Genomic DNA, 22,322 nt, shown 5'->3' with positions numbered 1-22,322 from the left:
GAAAGACTAGGATTCTGGTTTTTAAAGAAGGAAGAGTAAATTTAGAGGAATAGAGCTGAAGTTCAGCTTTAGTATATGTTAAGTTTTAGGTGTCTGTAAGACATCAAAATGGACATATTGAGGTAAAATATTGGCCTCCGTGTCTGAAACTTAAGGGAGAATTCTGGAATAGAGGTACAGAATTTAGGAGAGGGGCTGGAAGATAGGGCTTGTAGTGGCAGTGATTAGGTCACCAGAGGAATTCCGTAACTCAGAATTAACTGTGAAACAGAGTTCCAGGGAATCTGAAAGTTAAGCATTGAGAGGAGAAAGAAAAGTAGAGAAATCCAAGCAAAAGCAGTCACAGAAGTAAAAGGAGTAAGATATATCACCTTATTCAAAAACTATCCGAGGAGGAGCCAAGATGGTGGAGCAGCATGGAAGTTCTTTGCTTCTCTGTCCCTGAAATGCAGCTAGATCAGCACCAAGCCTTTTTGCACACCTAGAAAATTGATACAAGGACAAACGAAAGAATCTGGATAACTCTAACCACAGAACTTGGCAGGTATATGACTCAGAGAGGTGAACTGGGGGAGATAGAAGCTGAAGAGGGTAGGGAGCTGTATTTGCAGAGAGAGGACAGAGAAAGAGTGGGGGAGAGTACAGAAAAAAGCCCTCCCTCCCCCCCCGAAAGTAGCTGGAGAGAAACACATGCAAGTGACTGAATGAGAAAGGAAGAAAGGAGAAAGGAGAGGGTTTCAATGCCATTAAGACTCTATTAGCAGGGGAGAGCAGAATTGGACATTCCACAGCTCAATACCTGGCAATGCTCTGGTGGGAAGGATGAATCCCCAGGAAGAGGCAATGAGGTCTGCAAGGTCTGTAGGACACATGGGGAGAAGTGGTTCCCCTGCTAGAAGAGCATTGGTAGAGGCTGTAGTGCATCCCTACAGGCAAACGTCCCAGTGCACCCCAGGAAAAATGATTGCTGATATGGGAACAAAGAGGCCAGGGTGCAGTGAAACCTGGCACTGGTTGTGTGTTGTAATTTACCATAATCTCTGAGCCTCTGTCACTATGCCATTGCAAAAACTTATTTTGGGGCAAACCAGTGCCCAGCACAATCTCTGAGCTTCTGCAGCTCATGATTTCAGGAATATTCCTGGGGACAAGACAATGTCTGGCCATTGCTCAGCAAGACCCTCCCCTAGAGGGTCCGAGCAGGTCCAAGCCACAGGGTCCTCAGAAGTGAGAGGTTTGGAAACACATCCTCATCTGAGATAAAATCTGGGAGGGAGGTACTACATGGCAGGCTGACAGCTTGGATACAAACAGTATAGAGGCAGGGAGTGAAAAGAAGCTGTAGACAAAGGAGGGGTGCTTGATTGCCAGTTGGCAAGAGCACAGAGTTCTGGTGCAAAGACTGGGAAGCTGGGTGATGCCATGTCTCCCATGCATGTGCAGGTGCCACACCAATCCACCCCAGTAAAACAAGCAGTGCCACCTAGTGGAGAAAGGAGCCACTACACCAAGCCCCGTCCAGCTATGCCAACCAAGCCCTAGAGGACCACCACAAGTCCCTCCACATGCTTAGTTTATAGACTATAAAGTGCTTCACAGTTTGACTTTAGGGGAAACTGGATGTAATTTGATTTGGATTTCATTGTGTTTGCTGGTCCATCTATTTACTTTTTCTTTTCTTATTCTTGGATACAGAAAGAGAAAACATTTATTTTTTATTTCCTATATTTATAAAAAATATTTTTAATTTTTATACTGTATTTTAATTACTTTTTTGTAAGCTTTCTTAGTCTATTTTACTTTCATTTTATTCTATATTATTACATACATTTTTTAAAAATCTTAGATGTTTTCTTAGTTTTTTTTCTTTTTTAAATATTCTTTTCTTTCCTTTTTTCCTTCTTGTATATAAATCTTCATTCAGCAACCAGACTAAAACACACCTAGGATCTAGCTTCCTTTATTTGATTGCTTGTGTTGTTTTTAATTTTTGCAATAAAAAATTTTGTTTTATTAATTCTTATTTTTCCTCCAAAATGATGAAATCAAGGAATTCGTACCTCCAAAAAGAACAGGAAGAAATGATAGCTAAGGACTAATCAACACAGATATAAGTCAGATGTCTGAACCAGAATTTAGAATCATAATAATAAGAATACTAGCTGGGTTTGAAAAAAGCAATGATTCCCTTTTGGCAGAGATAAAAAAAGTAAACTCTAGTCAGTACAAAATTAAAAATGCTATAACTGAGATGCAATCTTGAATGATAGCCCTGCTGGCAAGGATGGATGCAGCAAATCAGTGAATGAGTGATATAGAAGACAAAATTATGGAGAATGAAGAAGCAGAAAAAAAGAGCAAAACTTAAGCAAAAGAGCATCATATAAGAATTAGAGAACTTGATGACTCATTAAAAAGGAATAACATCTGAATCACAGGGGTCCTAGAAGATGAAGAGAAAAAGGGGTATAAGATTTATGTGAGCAAATCATAGTGGAAAAATTTTCTAACCTGGGAAGGCACAGACATCAAAATGCAGGAAGCACAGAGAACTCCCATTAGATTAAAAAAACAAACAAACAAACATCAACAAGGCATATCATAGTTAAACTCACAAAATACACATACAAGGAAAGAATCATGAAAGCAGCAAAGGGAAGAAAAAAAAAAAAAAAGTCCTTAATCTATAATGGAAGACAGATCAGGTTTGCAGCAGACCTATCTATAGAAACTTGGCAGGCCAGAAAGGAGTAGCAGGATACATTCAAAGTACTGAATTAGAAAAAATTGCAGCCAAGAATTCTTTATCCAGCAAAGCTGTTGTTCAAAAAAGGAGAGATAAAGAGATTCCCAGACGAACAAAAACTAAAGGAGCTTGTGACCACTGAACTAGCCCCACAAGAAATTTTAAGGGGGATTCTCTGAGGGCAGAAAAGACAAAACAAAAAAGACTGAAAGTAACAAATTCTAGAAAGAACCAGAGAACACCACCAGAAAGTCCAAGTCTACAGACACTAAAATGTCAGTAAGTTCATATTTTTCAGTATTCACTCTAAATGTCTATGGACTAAATTCTCCAACCAAAACACATAGCATACGAGAATGGATAAGAAAACAAAATTCATCTATATGCTATTTACAGGAGACTCATTTTACAGCTAAAGACACCTTCATATTGAGGGGATAGAGAACCATCTATCATGTTAATAGTCGCTGAAAGAAATCCAGAGTAGCCATACTTATATCAGACAATCCTGATTTTAAAGTAAACAGTGTAACAAGAGATGGATAAGGGCATTATATCATAATTAAGTGGTCTGTCCACCAAGAATATCTAACAATTATGCTCCCAAAGTCGAAGTACCTAAATATATAAATCAAGCAGAATCATAAAGAAACTCATTGACAGTAATACCATAATAGTAGGGAACTTCAACATCCCACTTACAGCAATGGACAGATAAACAGAAAATCAACAAAGAAACAATGGCTTTGAATGACACACTGGACCGGATGGACATAGCAGATATATTCAGAACATTTCATCCTAAAGCAGAAGAATACACATTCTTCTCAAGTGCACATGGAACACAGATCAGATACAGATCAGATCCAGAACAGATCACATACTGGGTACAAATCAGCCCTCAACAAGTACAAAAAAGATTGAGATCATGCTATGCATATTTTTACACCACAACTCTATGAAACTAGAAGTTAACAGCAAGAAAAATTTGGAAAGACAACAAATAGTTGGAGACTAAAAAACATCATACTAAAAAATTGAATGTGTTCACCAAGAAATTAAGGAAGAAATTAAAAAGTACAAGGAAGGCAGTGAAAACGGTCACACCACAGACCAAAATCGCTTGGTTGCCACAAAGGCATTCATAAGAGGGAAATATACAGCAATCCAGGCCTTCTTAAAGAAGGAACAAAGATCCCAGCTATACAACCTAACCTGGAAAAAGAGCAGCAAATAAAATCCAAAACCAGCAGAAGATGGTAAATGATAAATATTAAAGCAGAAACTCTAAAACAATGAATACTGCAGAAATACCAACAATAATAAGGTAATGTTATTAGCAATTATATGACAATAGGGCAATCTGGAAGAAATGGACAAATTTATAGAACCAAATAAACTACCAAAACTATAATAGGAAGAGATAGAAAATTTGAAAAAGACCCATAACCATTAAAGAAATTGAATTAGTTACCAAACCTCTCCCCAAATACAGGAGTCCAGGTCCAGATGGCTTTCCAGGGGAATTTTACCAAACATTTAAAGAAGAGTTAACACCTATTCTTTTGAAGCTGTTCCAAAAAATAGAAATGGAAGGAAAACTTGAAAACTCATTCTATGAGGCCAGTATCACCTTGATTCCAAAACCAAAGACTCCATGAAAAAGGAGAACTATAGACCAATTTCCCTGATGAACATGGAGGCAAAAATCCTCAACAAGATACTAGCCAACTGGATCCAACAATACATTAAAGAATTTTTCACCATGATTAAGTGAAATTTGTACCTGGGATGCAGGACTGGTTCATTACCCACAAATTGACCAATGTGATACATCACATTCATAAACGAAAGGACAAGAACCACATGATCCTCTCAATAGATCCAGAGAAAGCATTTGACAAAATACAGCTTCCTTTCTTAATAAAAATCCTCAAAAAAGTAGGGATAGAAGGATCATTCCTCAAGATCATAAAAGCCTTATATGAATGATCCACTGTTAATATCATCCTCAGTGGGGAAAATCTGAAAGCTTCCCCCCTAAGGTTAGGAAAATGACAGGGATGCCCATTCTCACCACTGTTATTCAACATAGTATTAGAAGTCCCAGCCTCAGCAATCAGACAACACAGAGAAATAAAAGGGATCCAAATCAGCAAGCAGGAAGTCAAAATAGCTCTCTTTGCAGATGACACGATGCTCTACATAGAAAACCCGACACACTCCACCAGAAGCCCACTAGAACGGATCCAAGAATTCAGCCAAGTCGCAGGGTACAGAATCAATGTACAGAAATCGGTTGCATTCTTATACACCAATAATGAAGCAACAAACAGAGAAATCAAGTGGTCCCATTTCCACTTGCACCAAAACCCATATAATACCTGGAAATAAACCTAACCAAAGAGGTGAAAAATCCATATGCTGAAAAGTATAGAAAGCTTATGAAAGAAATTGAAGAAAGGACAAAAAAAGGGGAAAATATTCTATGCTCATGTATTGCAGGAACAAATAATGTTAAAATGTTGATACTACTGAAAGCAATCTACATATTCAATGCAATCCCTATCAAAATAACACTAGCATTCTTCACAGAGCTAGTAAAATATCCTAAAATTTGTATGGAACAAGAAAAGACCCTGAATAGCCAAAGCAATCCAGAAAAAGAAAACCAATTCTGGAGGCATCACAATCCCAGAAAGTTTGGTACTGTCACAAAAACAGACATTTAGATCAATGGAACAGAATAGAGAACCCAGAAATGTGTGGCCAACTAATCTTTGACAAAGCAGAAAAGAATATCCAATGGATAAAAAGTCTCTCCAGCAAATGGTGTTGGGAAAACTGGACAGCAACGTGCAGGAGAATGAACCAAGACCACTTTCTTACACCATACACAAAGATAAGCTCAAAATGGATGAGAGATCTAAATGTAAGATAGGAAGCCATCAAAATCCTAGAGGAGAAACTAGGCAAAAACCTCTTTGACCATGGCCACATCGTCTTCTTACTCAACATGTCTCCGGAGGCAAGGGAAACAAAAGCAAAAATGAACTATTGGGACCTCATCAAGATAAAAAGCTCCTGCACAACCAAGGAAACAATCACCAAAACTAAAAGGCAACAAATGGAATTGGAGAAGATATTTACAATTGATATTATCAGATAAAGTGTTAGTATCCAAAAATCTATAAAGATCTTGTCAAACTCAACACCCCAAAAACAAATAATCCAGTGAAGAAATGGGCAGAAGACTTGAATAGACACTTCTCTAAAAAAGACATCCAGATGGCTAACAGACACATGAAAAAATGCTCAACATCAGTCATCATCGGGGAAATACAGATCAAAACTGCCATGAGATATCATCTCACACCTGTCAGAATCGTTAAAGCCTATCTGTGAGCATGCCTTTTTTTTGCAAATGAGCAGGCAGTGCTTATATGTCTTGTCACTAAGTATCCCAAACCTTCTGAAGAGTATATGAAAGTATTGCAATTTTTAGGATTTGAGAGATGTTACACATTGTTATCTGTAGATGTTATCTGGGAAAAATGACATTTTGAAAATAACTATACCAAATATGACTTCACTGGGATACTGCTTACCATTTCCATAATTCAGTTACTTATGAGAGGAACTATTTTGAAAAGATGCATTAATGACCTTAGAATATAACAGAAATCTCAAGAGACCTATTTTAATTTAGGCAGTAGATTTTTTTTCTTTAATTTTTATTGTTGTTAGTTTCCTCTTTGACATTTTGACTAATTCCAGTGTTTTACATGGTCTTTCCTGGCTTATCATGACTTAGTCTGGCTTGCTTGATTTGAATCTTATCTATAATTTTGCAGATTTACCTGGAAGATCTAGTCCTTTAACTCCTGAACATAAAATAGCAAGGACAATAATGATTTAGAAATATTCATGAATGCTTTTTTAAGTCAGCTCTATATCTGTCATCTATCATTGATACTTATACACAGAATATTTATGTTTATAAATTTAACTGCCTGTCATTAGATTGATTTCAATAACTTTGTTCTAACAACAGTTTTCCATTTATTAGCTCTTCTTCAGAATCCTTTTCTTTCAAAACATTTCATGTTGAAGGCTATATATATTGCAGTATTTGTTGAGTAAACTCTATTATTAAGTACACTGTTCTGATCTTTGCATAATAATTTGCATAACCACCACCAGAAAAAGATTTCTTCCCCTAGGAAGCTAGTTTGCAAAGAAAAGGTTATGAATTTTCATTATAGTCTCTTAGATTTTATCTCCAGGCACATTACAGTATTGTTTTTAAATGTCTTTTTTTTTAATTTTTGTTTTTATGTTTGTTTCTGTTTAAGAACATTTTCCTTAAAAATAAGACAGTCTACTACGCTTTGATAATAATATGATTTAATGCAGTATAATTTCATGATTCACCCATTCATTCATTCTGGTTACTATTGACTGTTTCTAATGACCTTTTCTGCATTTTCAGGGTGAAACCAAGATCTTAAAACTAAAGAATCTTCGACCTCAGGACTATGCTAATTATAGCTGCATTGCGTCAGTGAGGAATGTATGTAATATTCCTGATAAGATGGTGTCATTTAGACTTTCCAACAAAACAGGTATGGAGCTATCTCACTGTTTTATGTCTGTTATCCACAGTTAATGTTTAAAAAGACTTTAACTTTCTTGTAGACCAAATGATTTCTATAGTATAAGTAGGCACAAGGCACCTTTTTTTCCTCAGAAGTCTGTGATATCTGAAAAGCTTTTAGTAAACGCACACTTTAAAATGCAATATGTTCACATGTTATGTTTGTTTATATTGCATCAAAATTGTAGTTCCTTAAGATATCGTATTCATAAATGTCACAAGCATGCCCATATCCTGTTCAAAACATTCTGAGAAATATTAGATTCTTCATATAAAAATTTATGATCTAAATTGCTAAAAGTGTTTTGTAATTCCAAAGCTAAGTAGAAGAATCTCTCTCTTATCCTGTTTCAAGTCAAGAAAGTTAATTGGTAATTTCAGGTAGGTGTTTTTAGAAAAGTATTTTTGTAGAAAATGTCAAAACATGAGCAGGATTCCAACTTAAGTTAGCTTGTGTTTAGTAATATAGACCTCAGAATAACTGCAAACATATTAAGAAGGAATTGCTAAATGAAAGAGCAAAGAGAGAGCGTGGGAATGGACTGTCTTTTCTGTGACTGTGTACAATCACCTCAATCAATTAGAATTTGAACTGGTATTGTGAAACTTCCAGTGGAAATTAATATAAACTTTTACTTTTAAATAATGCTATTAGAATATGGAGTTTTAAAAGGACTTTTCTCATTAACATAACACCTGGAAAAGTTTGGGTTTGGCGTGCCTAGGTATAGGTTTGGATTTACCACTTATCACCTCTTGGATTTTGTTGACCAAGTCACTTCACACTTCTTTGCCTCAGCTTCCTCATAAATTCTTAATGTTGTAGGGAAGAATTAATGAGTTAATGTTCATAAAACACATAGAATACTTTGTCAGTTTTTCCAACAAAGAATGGTCAGTATCCCCATCCAGCTCATTTGGTAAGAAGATTAAACATGGGACTTTACTGAAAGGTGGAAAAAACATGCACTCAAACATCCATCACATGTTCCATTGAGTTGTTAAAATTTTGAAAGGTCATTTTTAAAACATATTCATTCATTTATTCATCAGAAATGTATTGGGTTCTTATTATGGGTCAGCAACGATAGGCATAGGAATATTGGCTAAGATGTAAATTGCCTTAAACTGGACAAATGCTTTCTTAAGCAGCAGGTAAAAGTCGTTTGTGGAAGGTAAAAAGAACAATGTACAAGATGAAAATAAACTTTATTAAAAAGGATGGGGTTGGGGCGCCTGGGTGGCTTAGTCGGTTGAGCGTCCGACTTTCGCTTAGGTCGTGGTCTCGCGGTTCGTGGGTTCGTGCCCCGTGTCGGGCTCTGTGCTGTCTGCCAGCTCAGAGCCTGGAGCCTGTTTCGGTCTGTGACTCCCTCTCTCTCTGACCCTCCCCTGCTCACGCTGTCTCTCTCTCTCTCCTAGAAATAAATTAAAAAATCATTGAAAAAAATTTAAAAAAAAAAAAAAAGATGGGAAATACTTGAGGGAAACTACGTTGCATAAAAAATAGAAATATAAAATCTTAGCAGACCTAAGACTTATAAAAGTTTATAATCTCATTTCACTTATAAAAGGAGAAACAGAGTATTGAGAAATAGATAGAGATTTACATATAAGAACTGTGTGTGATTATGTTATTGTCCTTGGCATTGAAATACCTAGTGAATTATTATAACGAATTTTGTTTCCTTAGTTTTCTTAATGTATTTTTAAAATACACAATATCCAGAGAGAAAAATTAGAGATAAAATGGAAGTGGGTCCTATGGGATGGGGAAACACCGCCATAGGACAAATAGTAGGTATATTATTACATATGTTACAGCCTTGCCCTTGACAGTGTTTTATTGCTTTTAAAAGTATTTCTTGTTTATTGTCTAAGTTTATCTTTGTAACTACTGGTATGTAATCAGGTAGATGTTTTGTTTTCTTTTTATCACGTGTTTCTCTATCCTTTGACTCATAACATACTAGCCTGCAGTGAGTAAAGTAGCCTCACTGGTTTGTTTTGAGAATGAACTAAATCAACACAATTAAAAATTCTTTAAAGACTAACAGATACAATGAAATTACAGTTAACATTTTTTCTTCTACTTCAGGAATGTACATTTTTATTATTTCCCAATGTTCCACAGCTACTAACGACAGGGGACAGAATTTATCCCAATGTTATAAGAGTGATTTTATTTTTTTTATAAGAGTGATTTTAAATAGGAGAATGACTAGCTATTCACAATTTTTGTGGAGCTAGAAAAAAATGAACTTAAATCTCAGCTAGCATTTTATTAGGAAAAAAAATAAGTACTTCTTATCCTTACACTGAACAGAGAAGATTACCATGAGAGGTGATAGACTTTCCAATTCCTGAGGTCTTTTAAAGCAGCTGGGTGACTTTGTTTCTGAGGTGATTTTTAACAATTGCAGCTGAGAAAACAAATATTTGACTCCTTGTCCTACAGAGAGCACAGGAACTCTGTAATATAGATGTTTTATTTAACTCTTCAGTTTTCTGTTCCATTTATTTTTCAGACTGAAGTGTTGCAGATCTAGACTGAACATACACAATAACCTATTCTATTTTATAATTATCTCACAAAAATTTTAGATTGATTTCCACTGCAAAATGATACCAGAGTTATGGCAAATAATTGGATTGAAAAATACAAGTTAGCGCCTTGTTTGACTCTTTAGGAACTATAATCGGGCATGTCATGAGTCTGGTGCTTTACATATTCAAACCAGGTTTCTTCTGCATTTTTCCCATCTGGTTTTGCTCTAAGTTGAAAGAGTTGGTGCATTTCAAATAGGTGAAATCATTGAGGTGTCTCTCAAATTGCACCAGGAATAAATTAAGCTTTCAGCATCTTCATGCAAACAGGTCAATAAACTGACAAGTGCATACAGACTAGTTCATTGCAAACACTGGAAGATCAGGAGTCACCATTGCTGTAATCATTGTGGAGACAGATACTCCTTATGGTTTCACTCTTGTGAATCTGTAAATGACAAAAGTTCCCATATTTTTAACTCTTGGTTTGCAAAATGTCAAGGAAAATATTTAAAGTATGGAGGGAGAGAATATTCTATTACAAATATTGTAATATGTGTGATTGCTCTTGTCTGTTAATATGTTGATGAAAGTATAACTTTGGGAATAATTTTTTGTAATGGAGATCAAAGAATTAACTATTAAATGTAATTTTGGTACACAAATTTATTTTAACATCTTAGGGGAACTTTTGGATTGTAATCAGTGTATTGATCTGATTTGCACATGCCCAAATGGTATAGCATATGAAGGTGGAAACAGTCTGCTGTGGGTAATGTTTTCAAAAAGGTTTTGTAGCAGAACAATTGCATGATGGAGTATAGTTTTCTGGGCCCTTTCTGGACCTACTGAATTACACTTTCTGTGGAATAACCTTCAATGTATATACTTGAAACAAGTAGAAATGTTTGCTTTCAAAAACAAAAACTGTCTCTATTATTGGAGTGTTTTCCATGAACCCCGTCTACTTTGTGAATAGGAACTTTTGTTAATAAAAGCCGGGGGTTTTTTGTTTTGTTTTGTTTTAGTAATGCCATGTTTAGTAGGTGTCATTTTAAAAGGCAACATCATTTGTAAACTTATCAACGATATGTTTCCTTAAATTTTCTACTATGAATTAGCATTATAGTAGAGCTTATAATTGAATGAATATCATTGGACCATGGAGTGTCCAATCATTTGTTAGCCCCTGTTGATTACTTGGCATTGCTATGAAAAATCTCCTATCATAGTAATGTCATTCTTTATACCTAATCTAGCTGTCTTAGATTAGGTCTAGATTAGGTCTATGATGACAATTCATAGAATTTTATAAAAGCTGAAGCTTTTAGGTGTATTTATTTCTTGTCATAATATTGTAGCAGGGTCCCAAGTTGTTTCCTATTCCTGTTTGGAAGAAAAAAGATCGGTTCTTGATTGGTAAATTCTCAATATAGCTATATTTTTCTTAGTTCATTAAAAAAAACCTGTTAAAATTTGTAAATTTAGAATACTAATAAATGTAGGTATATATTTCAAATGTAGGTATATATTTATCATAATTATGGTAACTTTGACTATAAAATATTAAAATTTCTCAGATTATGTATATTTGTGACATGAGGGCACATAGGAATTATGATAAAGCAAATTTATTTTAATGTATTTCAAGCACTTATATGTTGATGTCTCATGATTTGAAAGGCAAATAAGATAAGTAGGTTACTTTTATTAAGATGAAAAACATATTTTGTACCTGCCTGAGAGGTTTTGATGTAGTCTATAAAGAAATGGGGCAGGTGGGGCTAATTTTACTTAATTATATAGGTCCTTTGATTTAGTCTGCTCACACTTAGCATTTATAAAAATTACCTAATTAAGATGTCTTCCTGAAATGTGCATCACATTTAGGAACCAAGTCATCACAAAAGTTATTGCTGGCTAAATAAATAGGGGAAACCTACACCTTTTCTCCTCTTCCTCTCTTTCTTTCTTCTATCTCTTTTTCTTCTTCTTTCTCCTTCCTACCCCCAACTTTAATCTCTCTTAATAAATTACCATGAGAAAGATAGAGAAGTTAGGAGAAAACATCTCTGTTTCTTATGCTAGATAACTGTTATCTATTCTTATGTTCTGTAATCCACAGGAAAAGTGTAATGTAAATGTCTAGCAATTGCAATAAACTTCAGTATAAAACTTTTTGTACATTGTGATCTATTTATGGTAGTTTTATGTTTATGGGAACGTAACTAATTTACCTAGTTGTCATGAGAAATAAAATAATATTTCAGTTATAGGAATTTTATAGAAATTGCTGTAGATATGAAAGAAAAATATGTAAACACTTCCTCTTGTATGATATGCCCTTTTTCATAGATAACCCATTTAAGTTCGGAGGAAGGGGTAGTGGACATTTTTGCATTTTTCTTAGCTATATGGATAGCTAACCTCATGCATTTTTCTTAGCTATATTGATATTTTTGTGGCTTGCCTTTCGGTGATCTCTCCTGCATGTATACAATCAGTAGTATCATTTATTAGGACTTAAATATGGCATTTCAGAAGCACCTGGGTGGCTCATTCGATGAAGCATCCAACTTCTGCTCAGTAATGATCTTGCAGTTTGTGGGTTCAAGCCCCACTTGGGCCCTGTGCTACCAGCTCAGGGCCTGGAGCCTGCTTCAGATTCTGTGTGTCTCTCTCTCTGCTCCTCCCCTGCTCACGCTCTGTCTCTCTCTCAGTCAAAAATAAATAAACATTTAAAAAACAAAATAAGTAAGTAAATACCACCTTTCGCCAACAGTAATAACTTTTTTAAAAAAAGACTAGGTTTGTGAAAAATACATAGTGCAAATACGATGACTTCCTTGTACTAGTCTGCTTGGGCTGCTATAACAGAATGCCATAGACTAGGTGGCTTATACAATAGAGATTTATGTGTTCACTATCTAGAGGCTGGAAGCCTAAGATTAAGGTGCTGATTTTTGGTGAGGCCTCTCTTTCCTGGCTTGTAGATAGTCCTCTTCCTCACTTTCGTCTTTCCTCTGTGGTTCACAGAGGGAATGACCTAGAGCCTTGGTGTCTCTCCCTCTCATAAGGACACAGCAGATTACAGACCCACCTTTATGACCTCATTTAACCTTAATTACATCCTAAGGCCCTATCTTCAGTACAGTCACACTGGATTTAGGACTTGAACTTACTGAATTTAGGGGCAAATATATTCAGTCTGTAACACTTTGAAATGACTGAAAGGTAGCCTTTGCATTTAGTATTCCTTTTCTTTTAAAATTTCAGATCTAAGTTTATAATACATGTTAAATCCAAGTAAGAAAATGAATGTACCATTTAAAAAAAAAAAAAAGCCTTCAGTAGTATCTCAAAGAGGGAACTCTAATGAGAGTGTGTGTGGCCCTATAATTTTAGTTCTGGGGATAAAGTAAGGAAGCAACTGTAAAAGATAAATGAAAATCTAGTGAAGGCAGAAATCACTTTTGTAATAGTGTCATCATCACTTTTTTAAAGCGTGGTCAAAATATTGAAATAGGATCACAAATGATATACAGTGAACACATGCTTTTTTTTTCTGATTTCCTTTTTTGTAATGGAGATATATGTGCAACAGAAAATAAAGGAAGGAAAAAAAACAGAAAAAAAGCCAAAAATCATCATTTCATACACTGAAATATTGGAAAGATGAATGCCTTAATGGATTTTTTTGTCATAGATAATTCAGATCTTCTAAACAACAGTATTTACTACTCGTCATGCCAATAGAACACACACAGTGTTGCTCTGCTGCCATTAGAGAACGCAGTGTTTCCTATAACTCTTTTGCATGAATTTTGAAATTCAGAAATCTTAGCTTCAGATTCTGGTTTTCTGAACTTGTACATGTTAGTTAGCTTCTTTACTCTTATCTTTTTCCTACCTAAGATGAGGATAACACATAATTCTGCATTATTTAGTTTTGTAGGCATTAAATGCTATTAAATGAAAAACTTAAAAAAATATATCTGGCATGTAATAAATATAATATATAGTAGCTATAATTGGGCTGTTAACCTAGATAATATAAAGAAGGAATAAAATGATACCATCAGGAATCATGATGAGATGGTGATAAGAATCTTAGACTTTTTGCTAAGATATGACATACAGCTTCAACCATTGATGACCAATCACAAAAAAAAAGTTTATAATCTTTTTTTTAAATTACTTTCATCTGTGGGTGAATTAAATAATATTTCTCAAAAAATCTATAGAAATGTATATATATTTGTTGTATTTCTATGTAAATTATTGACAAAAATATTTAACAGAAATAAAGTATTATTTTGTGAAATTAATAATGGTGTATAAGGTAAATCAAAAAAGCTTTCAGTTGTGTTGATATGCAGCAGATTCTTACACTGAGTGCTCACTTTTTCCAAAGGTAACTAAACTTATATATGATCTATTCTCACTAATGTAGCTTTAGAAATGTGAAAATACAGGTGATGAGTAAGCAGTGAATCTGGGGATAGAAGCAGTGTCATTATGGGGTTTCAACTTTGGTCTTCCTGATACTGTTTCCAGAGCAACAAGGTGACTCAGATTTCCCAAAATCCTATTACCATAGTAACAAGACGTTTGCATGTTGCTGAGATCTCCCTACACCTGTGCATTTTGTTGTCCTAGCAATGCATTTTTCAAGTTTGTTATATCCAAAGTTATTCTCGTATTATGAGTTCTTTTATAAAGAAGCCATTTCCTCAGAAGCAATCAGCTCCCCCAGAAGGTATCAGAACCCAGACACAGTAGATATCTAAACATAGAACAAGATTTAAAAAACACTGTTAATCAGGGGTGCCTGGGTTGCTCAGTTGGCTAAGCATCCAACTCTTCATTTTGGTTCAGGTCATGATCTCACAGTTCGTGGATTCGAGCCCCACTGTCAGTGCAGAGCCTTCTTGGGATTCTCTTTCTCTCCCTCTCTCTCTCTGCCTCTACCCCACTCATGCTTGCTGTCTCTCTCTCTCTCATTTTTTCTCTCAAAAATAAATAAACATTGAAAAACACTCTTACTCAAATGAAACAATATCATTCATTGACAGGGATGTAAATTATAGACATGCTATATCACAAATTAACACAAAAACTTTGGAGCATATCAAATAGTTTGTGTTTTAGCAAACATCTAGAATAATTCATTGGTAAGATTTTTCTAACTTTAAGTAGTTACGACTCTTCATATGCTATTAGACTATAATTATATTGAACAATTTAAAAATTACTCATGAGAATACAAAAGTTCAAATCATGTGTTTTATATTTCTTTTGCAAGTTGAATGAAGATAAGCTAAAATAAAGTAAGGATTTTATATCTCCGAGAATAATTCCTTTTTTTAAAATTTTAAATTGCTTCTAGATTAATGATTTGAAGGCCATAATTGTGAAACTGTTCGAAATTGTGCTATTATAGATACTAATTAAATTGGTAGAGATGCATTTTAGACTTCTTTCATGTTTTCTGAGTTTGCCACTCATAACTCGTGATACAGAATAATTTTATGATCATTTGCTGAAAATTTTATCTTTGCTGATTATTGGCTGTGAAGATGAAGGTAAAATAATTGCCATTAGTTCATGTACCTAATCCAGTTGTTTATTCACCCTAATCCTAGAGTTGATTATAACAAATGATCATCTTTAAGGTTACCAACCATCCCAGTTTGTCCTAGACTCAGTGAAAGTCCCAGTCCTGGAAAACTCTTTAATCCCAGGCAAACCAGTATGTTTAATTACCCAGTAATCTAATTCCACATGCAGCCTACTTCCATATAGGATACTAGTCTTAATGAGAATTGTTAATGTTACTGCATATACAGCTTTAAGCCACTCTTTTGTAATGAGGCCTCAGTGAGAAAATCTGGGTGTGGATCATGCTCTCCCCACTCTACAGCACTGTGACCAATTCTGTCAACTCTTTAAACTTGCTTTTCTGTCACATCATATTGATAATGTGCTCTGAGGTGGTTTTCAGATTGATGAGAAGACAACATTCACCCTAAAATTTCATTTTTATTTAGCAAGGTAACATCAACAAGAATAAAAACTTAGATTAAATGAGGTGGCTGGCTGCAAAGAAGTATATGCAGCCTATACATACACAGGTCCTCTTCAGTCCCAAAGTCCATCAAGAAAGGTTCAGGCTCACACGATTTAGGAGTATTAATACCTCACTGTGCTTGTTGTTCTTTTATATATGGGGCTTACACTACTATCTGGGAAAAAGTGAAGCTACTCAATAGTCTCTGAACCTAATGCAGGGATTCTAGAGCTTCTTTGCAGATATTGTACTTTTGATACTTCTTATACAAAATTTAAAGAATTCACTGGCAGGGAGGCTTTAATGTCCCTCAAGAGAGGATGCATCCCTGGCTACTGTTCTCCTTCAAGCTCTAAGGCATTTCAAAGTATCAGTTTTGTTTTTACTTCATTATAGGTACTGAGAAGTTTAAATGAAATTGGCCACATTTCTCATAGGATTTAAGTCTCTGTGGTATTGCTAATTTATAGGATTGTGGTTGCTTTCAATATCATAGAGTCATGTAAGCCACAATAGCCATAATTTAAAAGATTCGTATTGGTTCATGCAGACTTTTAATTAATTGTAAGGGGGTGGGGAGGGAGGGAGGGAGGCAGAGGGAGAGAGAGAGAGATCCTGCAGTAGTTGATACATTAGGAATAAGATATGTAGGATATTGTTACAGGGACTGGAAAGTGAGAGGAGATTGGTAAATGGGAAATAACAGACAAGCTGAGTTAACATCAATATTTTGAGTATAAGTCTGGACATAACATGCACTTTTGGTTAGCTCTTGTGGCAGTTATTTCCAAAGCCTCACAAAGATTTCAACTATTCGGCAAAACTACTTGAGCCTTTTATCAACGGCAGCTTTCAGTCACATATATTCCAGTGAACATGCAGTAAAGTCAGCAGTTTTGTTTTCTGACAGACATATTGTGTAATAGGAATTTATTGATGATAGCCTTGACCTGCTGTTTTATTAATGTCACCTTGTATCCTGATTTGAGAACAGTGGATATTATCAAGAATCCAGGTATAGAGTTTTAACAGAAAAAGATGTGTCACTTGAATGAAGCTACTATTTTTAAGTTTTCACTTTGCTTTGGCATCACAACATCGTACTCAGCCAAGCAAGAGGCAGGATTTTAACTCACCCAAGGAAAGCAAAATCCAGCAACCATAGTTTGCTTTGTTTTACTGAAAAGGCTTTAGTTCCAAATATATTTCCAAAGTAAAGAGAAAACAAATTAGACACAACAGGAAACAAATGAACAAAACTTTTGGAAAAATATGCAGTGTAATATGGGTTCTTGTTAAGTTTCTCCAGATTAAATGTACTAAGGCGCTTGCTTAAAGGGAACAGAAAGGGGAATAGGAGGATCAGGATCAACCCCTATTCTTTTATCTTTCTAATTCTCTTGAAGTTGATCAGAAGTATGTAATAACTCAAGTCTTGCCTTGTTGCTTATTGTCTTTTGACTTTAAATTTAGCTCAATCTGATAAAAATTGTAATGTTCATGTCTTTTTCATTTTGGAACCATAAGTAAGAAGCAATCTGATGTGATATCAAAAAGTATAATGACAGTGTGGACTATAAAAAATATGATACTACATTTCAAGGAACCTGAGAATTCACTGAATATGCAGTATCTGCATGCTTAACATCATTTTGTGTGTTGAAGCAAAATGTTAAATATGAATGTAGGTTGAGAAGGCATTAGTATATGTACACAGATCCATATTCAATGTAATATAGATTTCATTCTTAAGTTGCTGAAGAGTTAAAAAGGCAAATCAGTACATATCAATATTAAGAATTTGAAGAAAACCAAATATTTTGATATTGAAAACAAATGGCCTTCATATCCTCTGTAAAGATATTTCTGCAGCTCATACTAAAATGGGAATGTGTGGATTTACTGAAATCTATAGTGAACATATCAGAACTAAAATGTAAAAGCCATATTTCCAGTAGCTTTGAGAAATGAAATATTGGCAGGATATTTTATACATACATTTCTTATGTATACAGAGGAATTGAATTCAGAGGTGATTCAGTCAATGTTTTATCTCTCATATTAAAATCGTATTAAAAAGGTTTTATTGGCTTCTAATCTTTCCTTAAGCAATATTCCATTTTGTGCAGCTTATTTAGTTCTTCTACACATGCTACATTACATTACTTCTTATTCAAAAAATAAATACCTCCCTTATCATGTAGTAGCATTGTCCTAGAACATGGCAGCAATATATTTAAATATTCTCTGAATGTCTGAAATCCCAAGATAAGAAGTATAGCTAGTTAAATGGTTAGACTTGAATTGACTCTTGTTGGAATTAGATCTGTAATGACAGTGTTAAGCAGCAGCTACTGTTTACACAATGTCAACATGATACTTCAGTGACACCTACTACCAGGTGTATAGTTGAAAATTGTCATTTTCTCCAGTGTAAACCACAGTGTGCATGGCTTTGCAATTCAGTCCAGTCATATGTCTCCTAATCACACACAACACTTGAAATAAAATTTCTCTATTTCAGCATGTTTTTTATAAATTATGCTCTAATTCTTTTTCTGCCTTCCTTTCTCCTTTTTTATTAAATTCATATGGGGAAGGAGCATCAATATACACATCATAGTAAAAAAATACTTACTCTCTCTGTACTTGAAAGAAAACCTCTCCTAAAGCCACATCTATTCCTTTACAAAATAAAATTGACACAATTGTAGGGTTTCCCAGGGCAGGTCTTAATTTATCAAGGCACCCTCACCTACAAGAATTAGATTTCAAATGCACACATGTCCGTGCAGACGAGAGCAGAAATCCCAGCTGTGAGGTTGGTAACAGATACATTCTCAGTGCTGAGGAACTTATCTGGGTTGTGACCCAGTTCGGGCAATCGAGATTATATTCTATTTTGTAAAACTGCTTCTAAAATCCAAAGTAAATAACCATTTATAATGCTCAAGTGTGTTCAGTGTGAATGTATGTATGATTTGCATGATTTGATTTTTTTTATCAAGCTTTGGTCTACTACTGTATTCAGCAAAATATGACCACTTTTGTCTCACAACGTAGTATTTTATAGAAAACTTTAGAAGTATCAGCAAAAATGTTTTTCTCTCTCTGCATCTTATTACTAACATCTAAATATACAGATATATTACTTCTTTTCGTGCCTTTTTAAATTACGCCTTCCTAATCCAGTATTTTGGGGACAAGAGTTGAAATAGCTTAGTTTATCTTTGTGACCACACTTACTATCCATATGATAATATACTTGTTTCTCTTTTCTTGCTGGCAGATTGTCACCTACCACTGTTCTCCATTTTCCTGTCTCAAGAAGACTTTGTTTAAGTGCTTCCTTCCTACCTCTTGAAATCTGAGAATTTAATTAACTGATTCCACTATAGCTGTTTATAAGTTAGAAGTAAACATATGCTGTGCATGGCCTAAGAGCCAAAAACACTTCAGAATTCAGGCCTTTTAATTCTGACTTAGGTGGTTCACAAGTCCTTTTTGCCTTGTATTCTGAATGGTGGACATTTCTGAAAGTCTGACTAGCAAACTGCATTTATTTTTGCCCTCCCTCAGTTTTTTTATAATGTAATAATGGATGACACTAACGCTATCTCTTATTTCTGTTAAAGAGGCAGTACTAAGTCCTCCTCTGGCATAAATATCAGGAATTCATTTAGAACTTGGAAATTATCAACTTTATTTCACCCTGGAATTTATCTACAATGACTTATATTTGTCTCAAGTCAGACTGCCTAAATTAGAATCCCAATTTCAGCAGTCACTACCTATGTGACCTTGGACAAGTTATCTAAACTATTTCTCAGATTGGTAATAACTAAAATGGGTAATAATAGTACCTATCTCATGCAATTAAGTGAGTCAGTACATGTAAAGGTTTTTGAAGAGTGTCTGGCGCATATTAAAGGTTATAATTTTCTCCGTCTAATCTTTGCTAGATCTTGGAGCCAATTAAGTCATTGAAATAACCTGAATAAGATGTGTCATAAGATTAGAAGACTATATGCCCAGGTGTTTTCCCAGCCAAGATAGAAATCTGGCCTAGGTGGTCCCTTAGGAATTATTTAACAGAATTCCCTAAATATTTAGAGGGCAAACAGAAACCCACCAGAGTTAAATCTATTTAAAAATTATTTTTTTAAAGATTAGCTATGAACAAATCCTAGCCAAAGTAGCTGTAGAATAAAGTTATAGAATCATCAAAGGATTCAAATTAGAATACTATAATACAGTGTCCCCAGGCTGGGTTATAAAAAGAGAAAAATTAATCTTTATCAGTTCAGTAAGAGAGTAAGTAACCAGTTAGAGAGTACCTTTTTACATGGATCCCTCTGTGTTATAATACTGGTTAAAGAAATACCAGCTGCCCCCATTTCAGCAGCTGTGGTAGCCAGAACAGAATTATTGTTTTGTTTGCTTTGCTGCTCTGGTACGGCCTCAATAGTGTAGCTGTTAGATCCACACCAGATGGTCTTAGAGGTGATGTCTTTATCTCTTCTGCTGCTGCACTATCTTATTCTCACAGAAAAGTCTTAAGTCCTGACTGATATTTTAAGTTCATATTGAATTATCTACCTACTGTCCTCTTGACACAAAGTCCATGCTCCCTTTATTTGGGTGTCAGGGATATAATTTAGCTTAAACACATAGTTTATTAATAGTAACGAGTATGTCATAACTGAGCAAAGAAGTACAAAGAAGTGTAAGATACTATATTTTATAAAAGTGATGTACTAAATTTTCATAGAGAAATTCCTTGTCATCACCTTGTTAGTAATATAAAACATGGTTAAGTTTAGATGGATTGAACAATGAAAGAACTGGCAGGTCTTTAAAACTAGTATTTTTCTGTGAATGGCTCATGAAATTCTGTCATATTTCACATTTTTTTGGGGTTAATTTTTTGGGCTAAGTTTATAATGAATAGTTGGGGATTAAGTGGAGTTTCTGTTCTCTAATATTTATTTTTTATTGTTAGTTTTATTGAGTATAGTAGACACACAATGTCATGTGTCGTGACATGTGTCATGTTTCATGTCAATGTCATGAAACACATATGTTTCAGGAGTACAACATTATGATTTGATAAGTTTATACATTATTCTATGTTCACCACAAATCTAGCTCCCGTCTGTCATCATACATTACTATTATAATATCGTTGACTGTATTCCTTATTCTGTGCCTTTTATTCCTGTCACGTATTCATTCCATAGCTGGAATCCTATATCTTCTCCTTCCCTTCACCCATTTTGTCCATACCCCCACCCACATCTCTGGCAACCATCAGTTTGCTGTCTGTATTTTGGATCTGATTCTGCTTCTTGTTTGTTTGTTTGTTATTTGTTTTGTTTTTAGATTCCACATGAGTGAAATCATATGGTATTTGCCTTTCTTAATCTGACTTAATTACCATTACACCCTCTAGGTGCACCCATGTTGTCTCAAATGGTAGAATCTCATCCTTTTTATGACTGTGTAATATCCCATTAATACTACATCTGCCTTATCAGTTTGTCTCTTGATGGGCTCTTAGGTTGCTTCCATATCTTGGCCGTTGTAAATAATGGTGCAATCAACATAGGGTGCATATGTATTTTGAAATTAGTGTTTTCACTTTCTTTGGGTAAATACCCAATAGTGGAATAATGGATTGTATATTTCTTTTATTGAGGAACATCCATACTATTTTTCGTAGTGTCTGTGCCAGTTTATAATCCCACCAACAGTAATACTAGAGTTCCTTTTCCTCCACATCCTCACCAACACTTGTTATTTCTTGTCTTTCTTATTTTAGCCATCCTGACAGATGTGACATGATATTTCATTGCGGTTTTGATTTGCATTTTCCTGACAGCTAATAATGATGAGCATCATGTTCTCTAATCTTCAAATTCAACATTTTAAAAAATTTAATGAGATGTTATTGACCACTTAATTCTTTATGACATCCTTTTCTGGGTGCTGTTCGTACAAATATGAAGAACATTCAACCTTTTCACCAATATCCTATTCCTAAATGCATCTATAGTGTTTAGTGGGGCATAAGACGTAGTTACTAAAAGCAGTTATTGCTATACAAATAAGGAAGTAACTCAGTTGGCTTGGACAGAAAACTAGGGATCCATTGAAGAACTGATATTGACACTTGAGCATGGTAAAGTACTTGACTACCAGTTTACCAGGTGTATAAACACTGAAAGAAAATTCCAGGGAGCAAGTATAGCAAATTCATGCTTCATTGATCTTGCGAAGAGGACATTATTGCAAACTGGCACTCT

At 34.8% G+C, this 22,322-nt stretch overlaps 1 protein-coding gene across 1 annotated transcript in view; it reads left to right on the top strand.

Moving 5' to 3' along the window:
* MDGA2 (MAM domain containing glycosylphosphatidylinositol anchor 2) overlaps positions 1-22,322 on the top strand; it is a gene marked incomplete at its 5' end in the record, with an annotated part of 465,609 nt that overhangs the window by 177,170 nt on the left and 266,117 nt on the right. Inside the window, one exon of the mRNA XM_039218217.1 lies at positions 7,239-7,371. Coding sequence (XP_039074148.1) covers positions 7,239-7,371 — 133 coding nt within the window. The remainder of the gene's footprint in view (positions 1-7,238; positions 7,372-22,322) is intronic.

The sequence above is a fragment of the Hyaena hyaena genome, unplaced genomic scaffold (genome assembly GCF_003009895.1).
Source record: "Hyaena hyaena isolate Hyena2069 unplaced genomic scaffold, ASM300989v1 scaffold_743, whole genome shotgun sequence".
Taxonomy (NCBI): Eukaryota; Metazoa; Chordata; class Mammalia; order Carnivora; family Hyaenidae; genus Hyaena; species Hyaena hyaena.
Note: the sequence above shows the minus strand (reverse complement) of the source record. Positions and strands in the feature narration are given on the sequence as shown.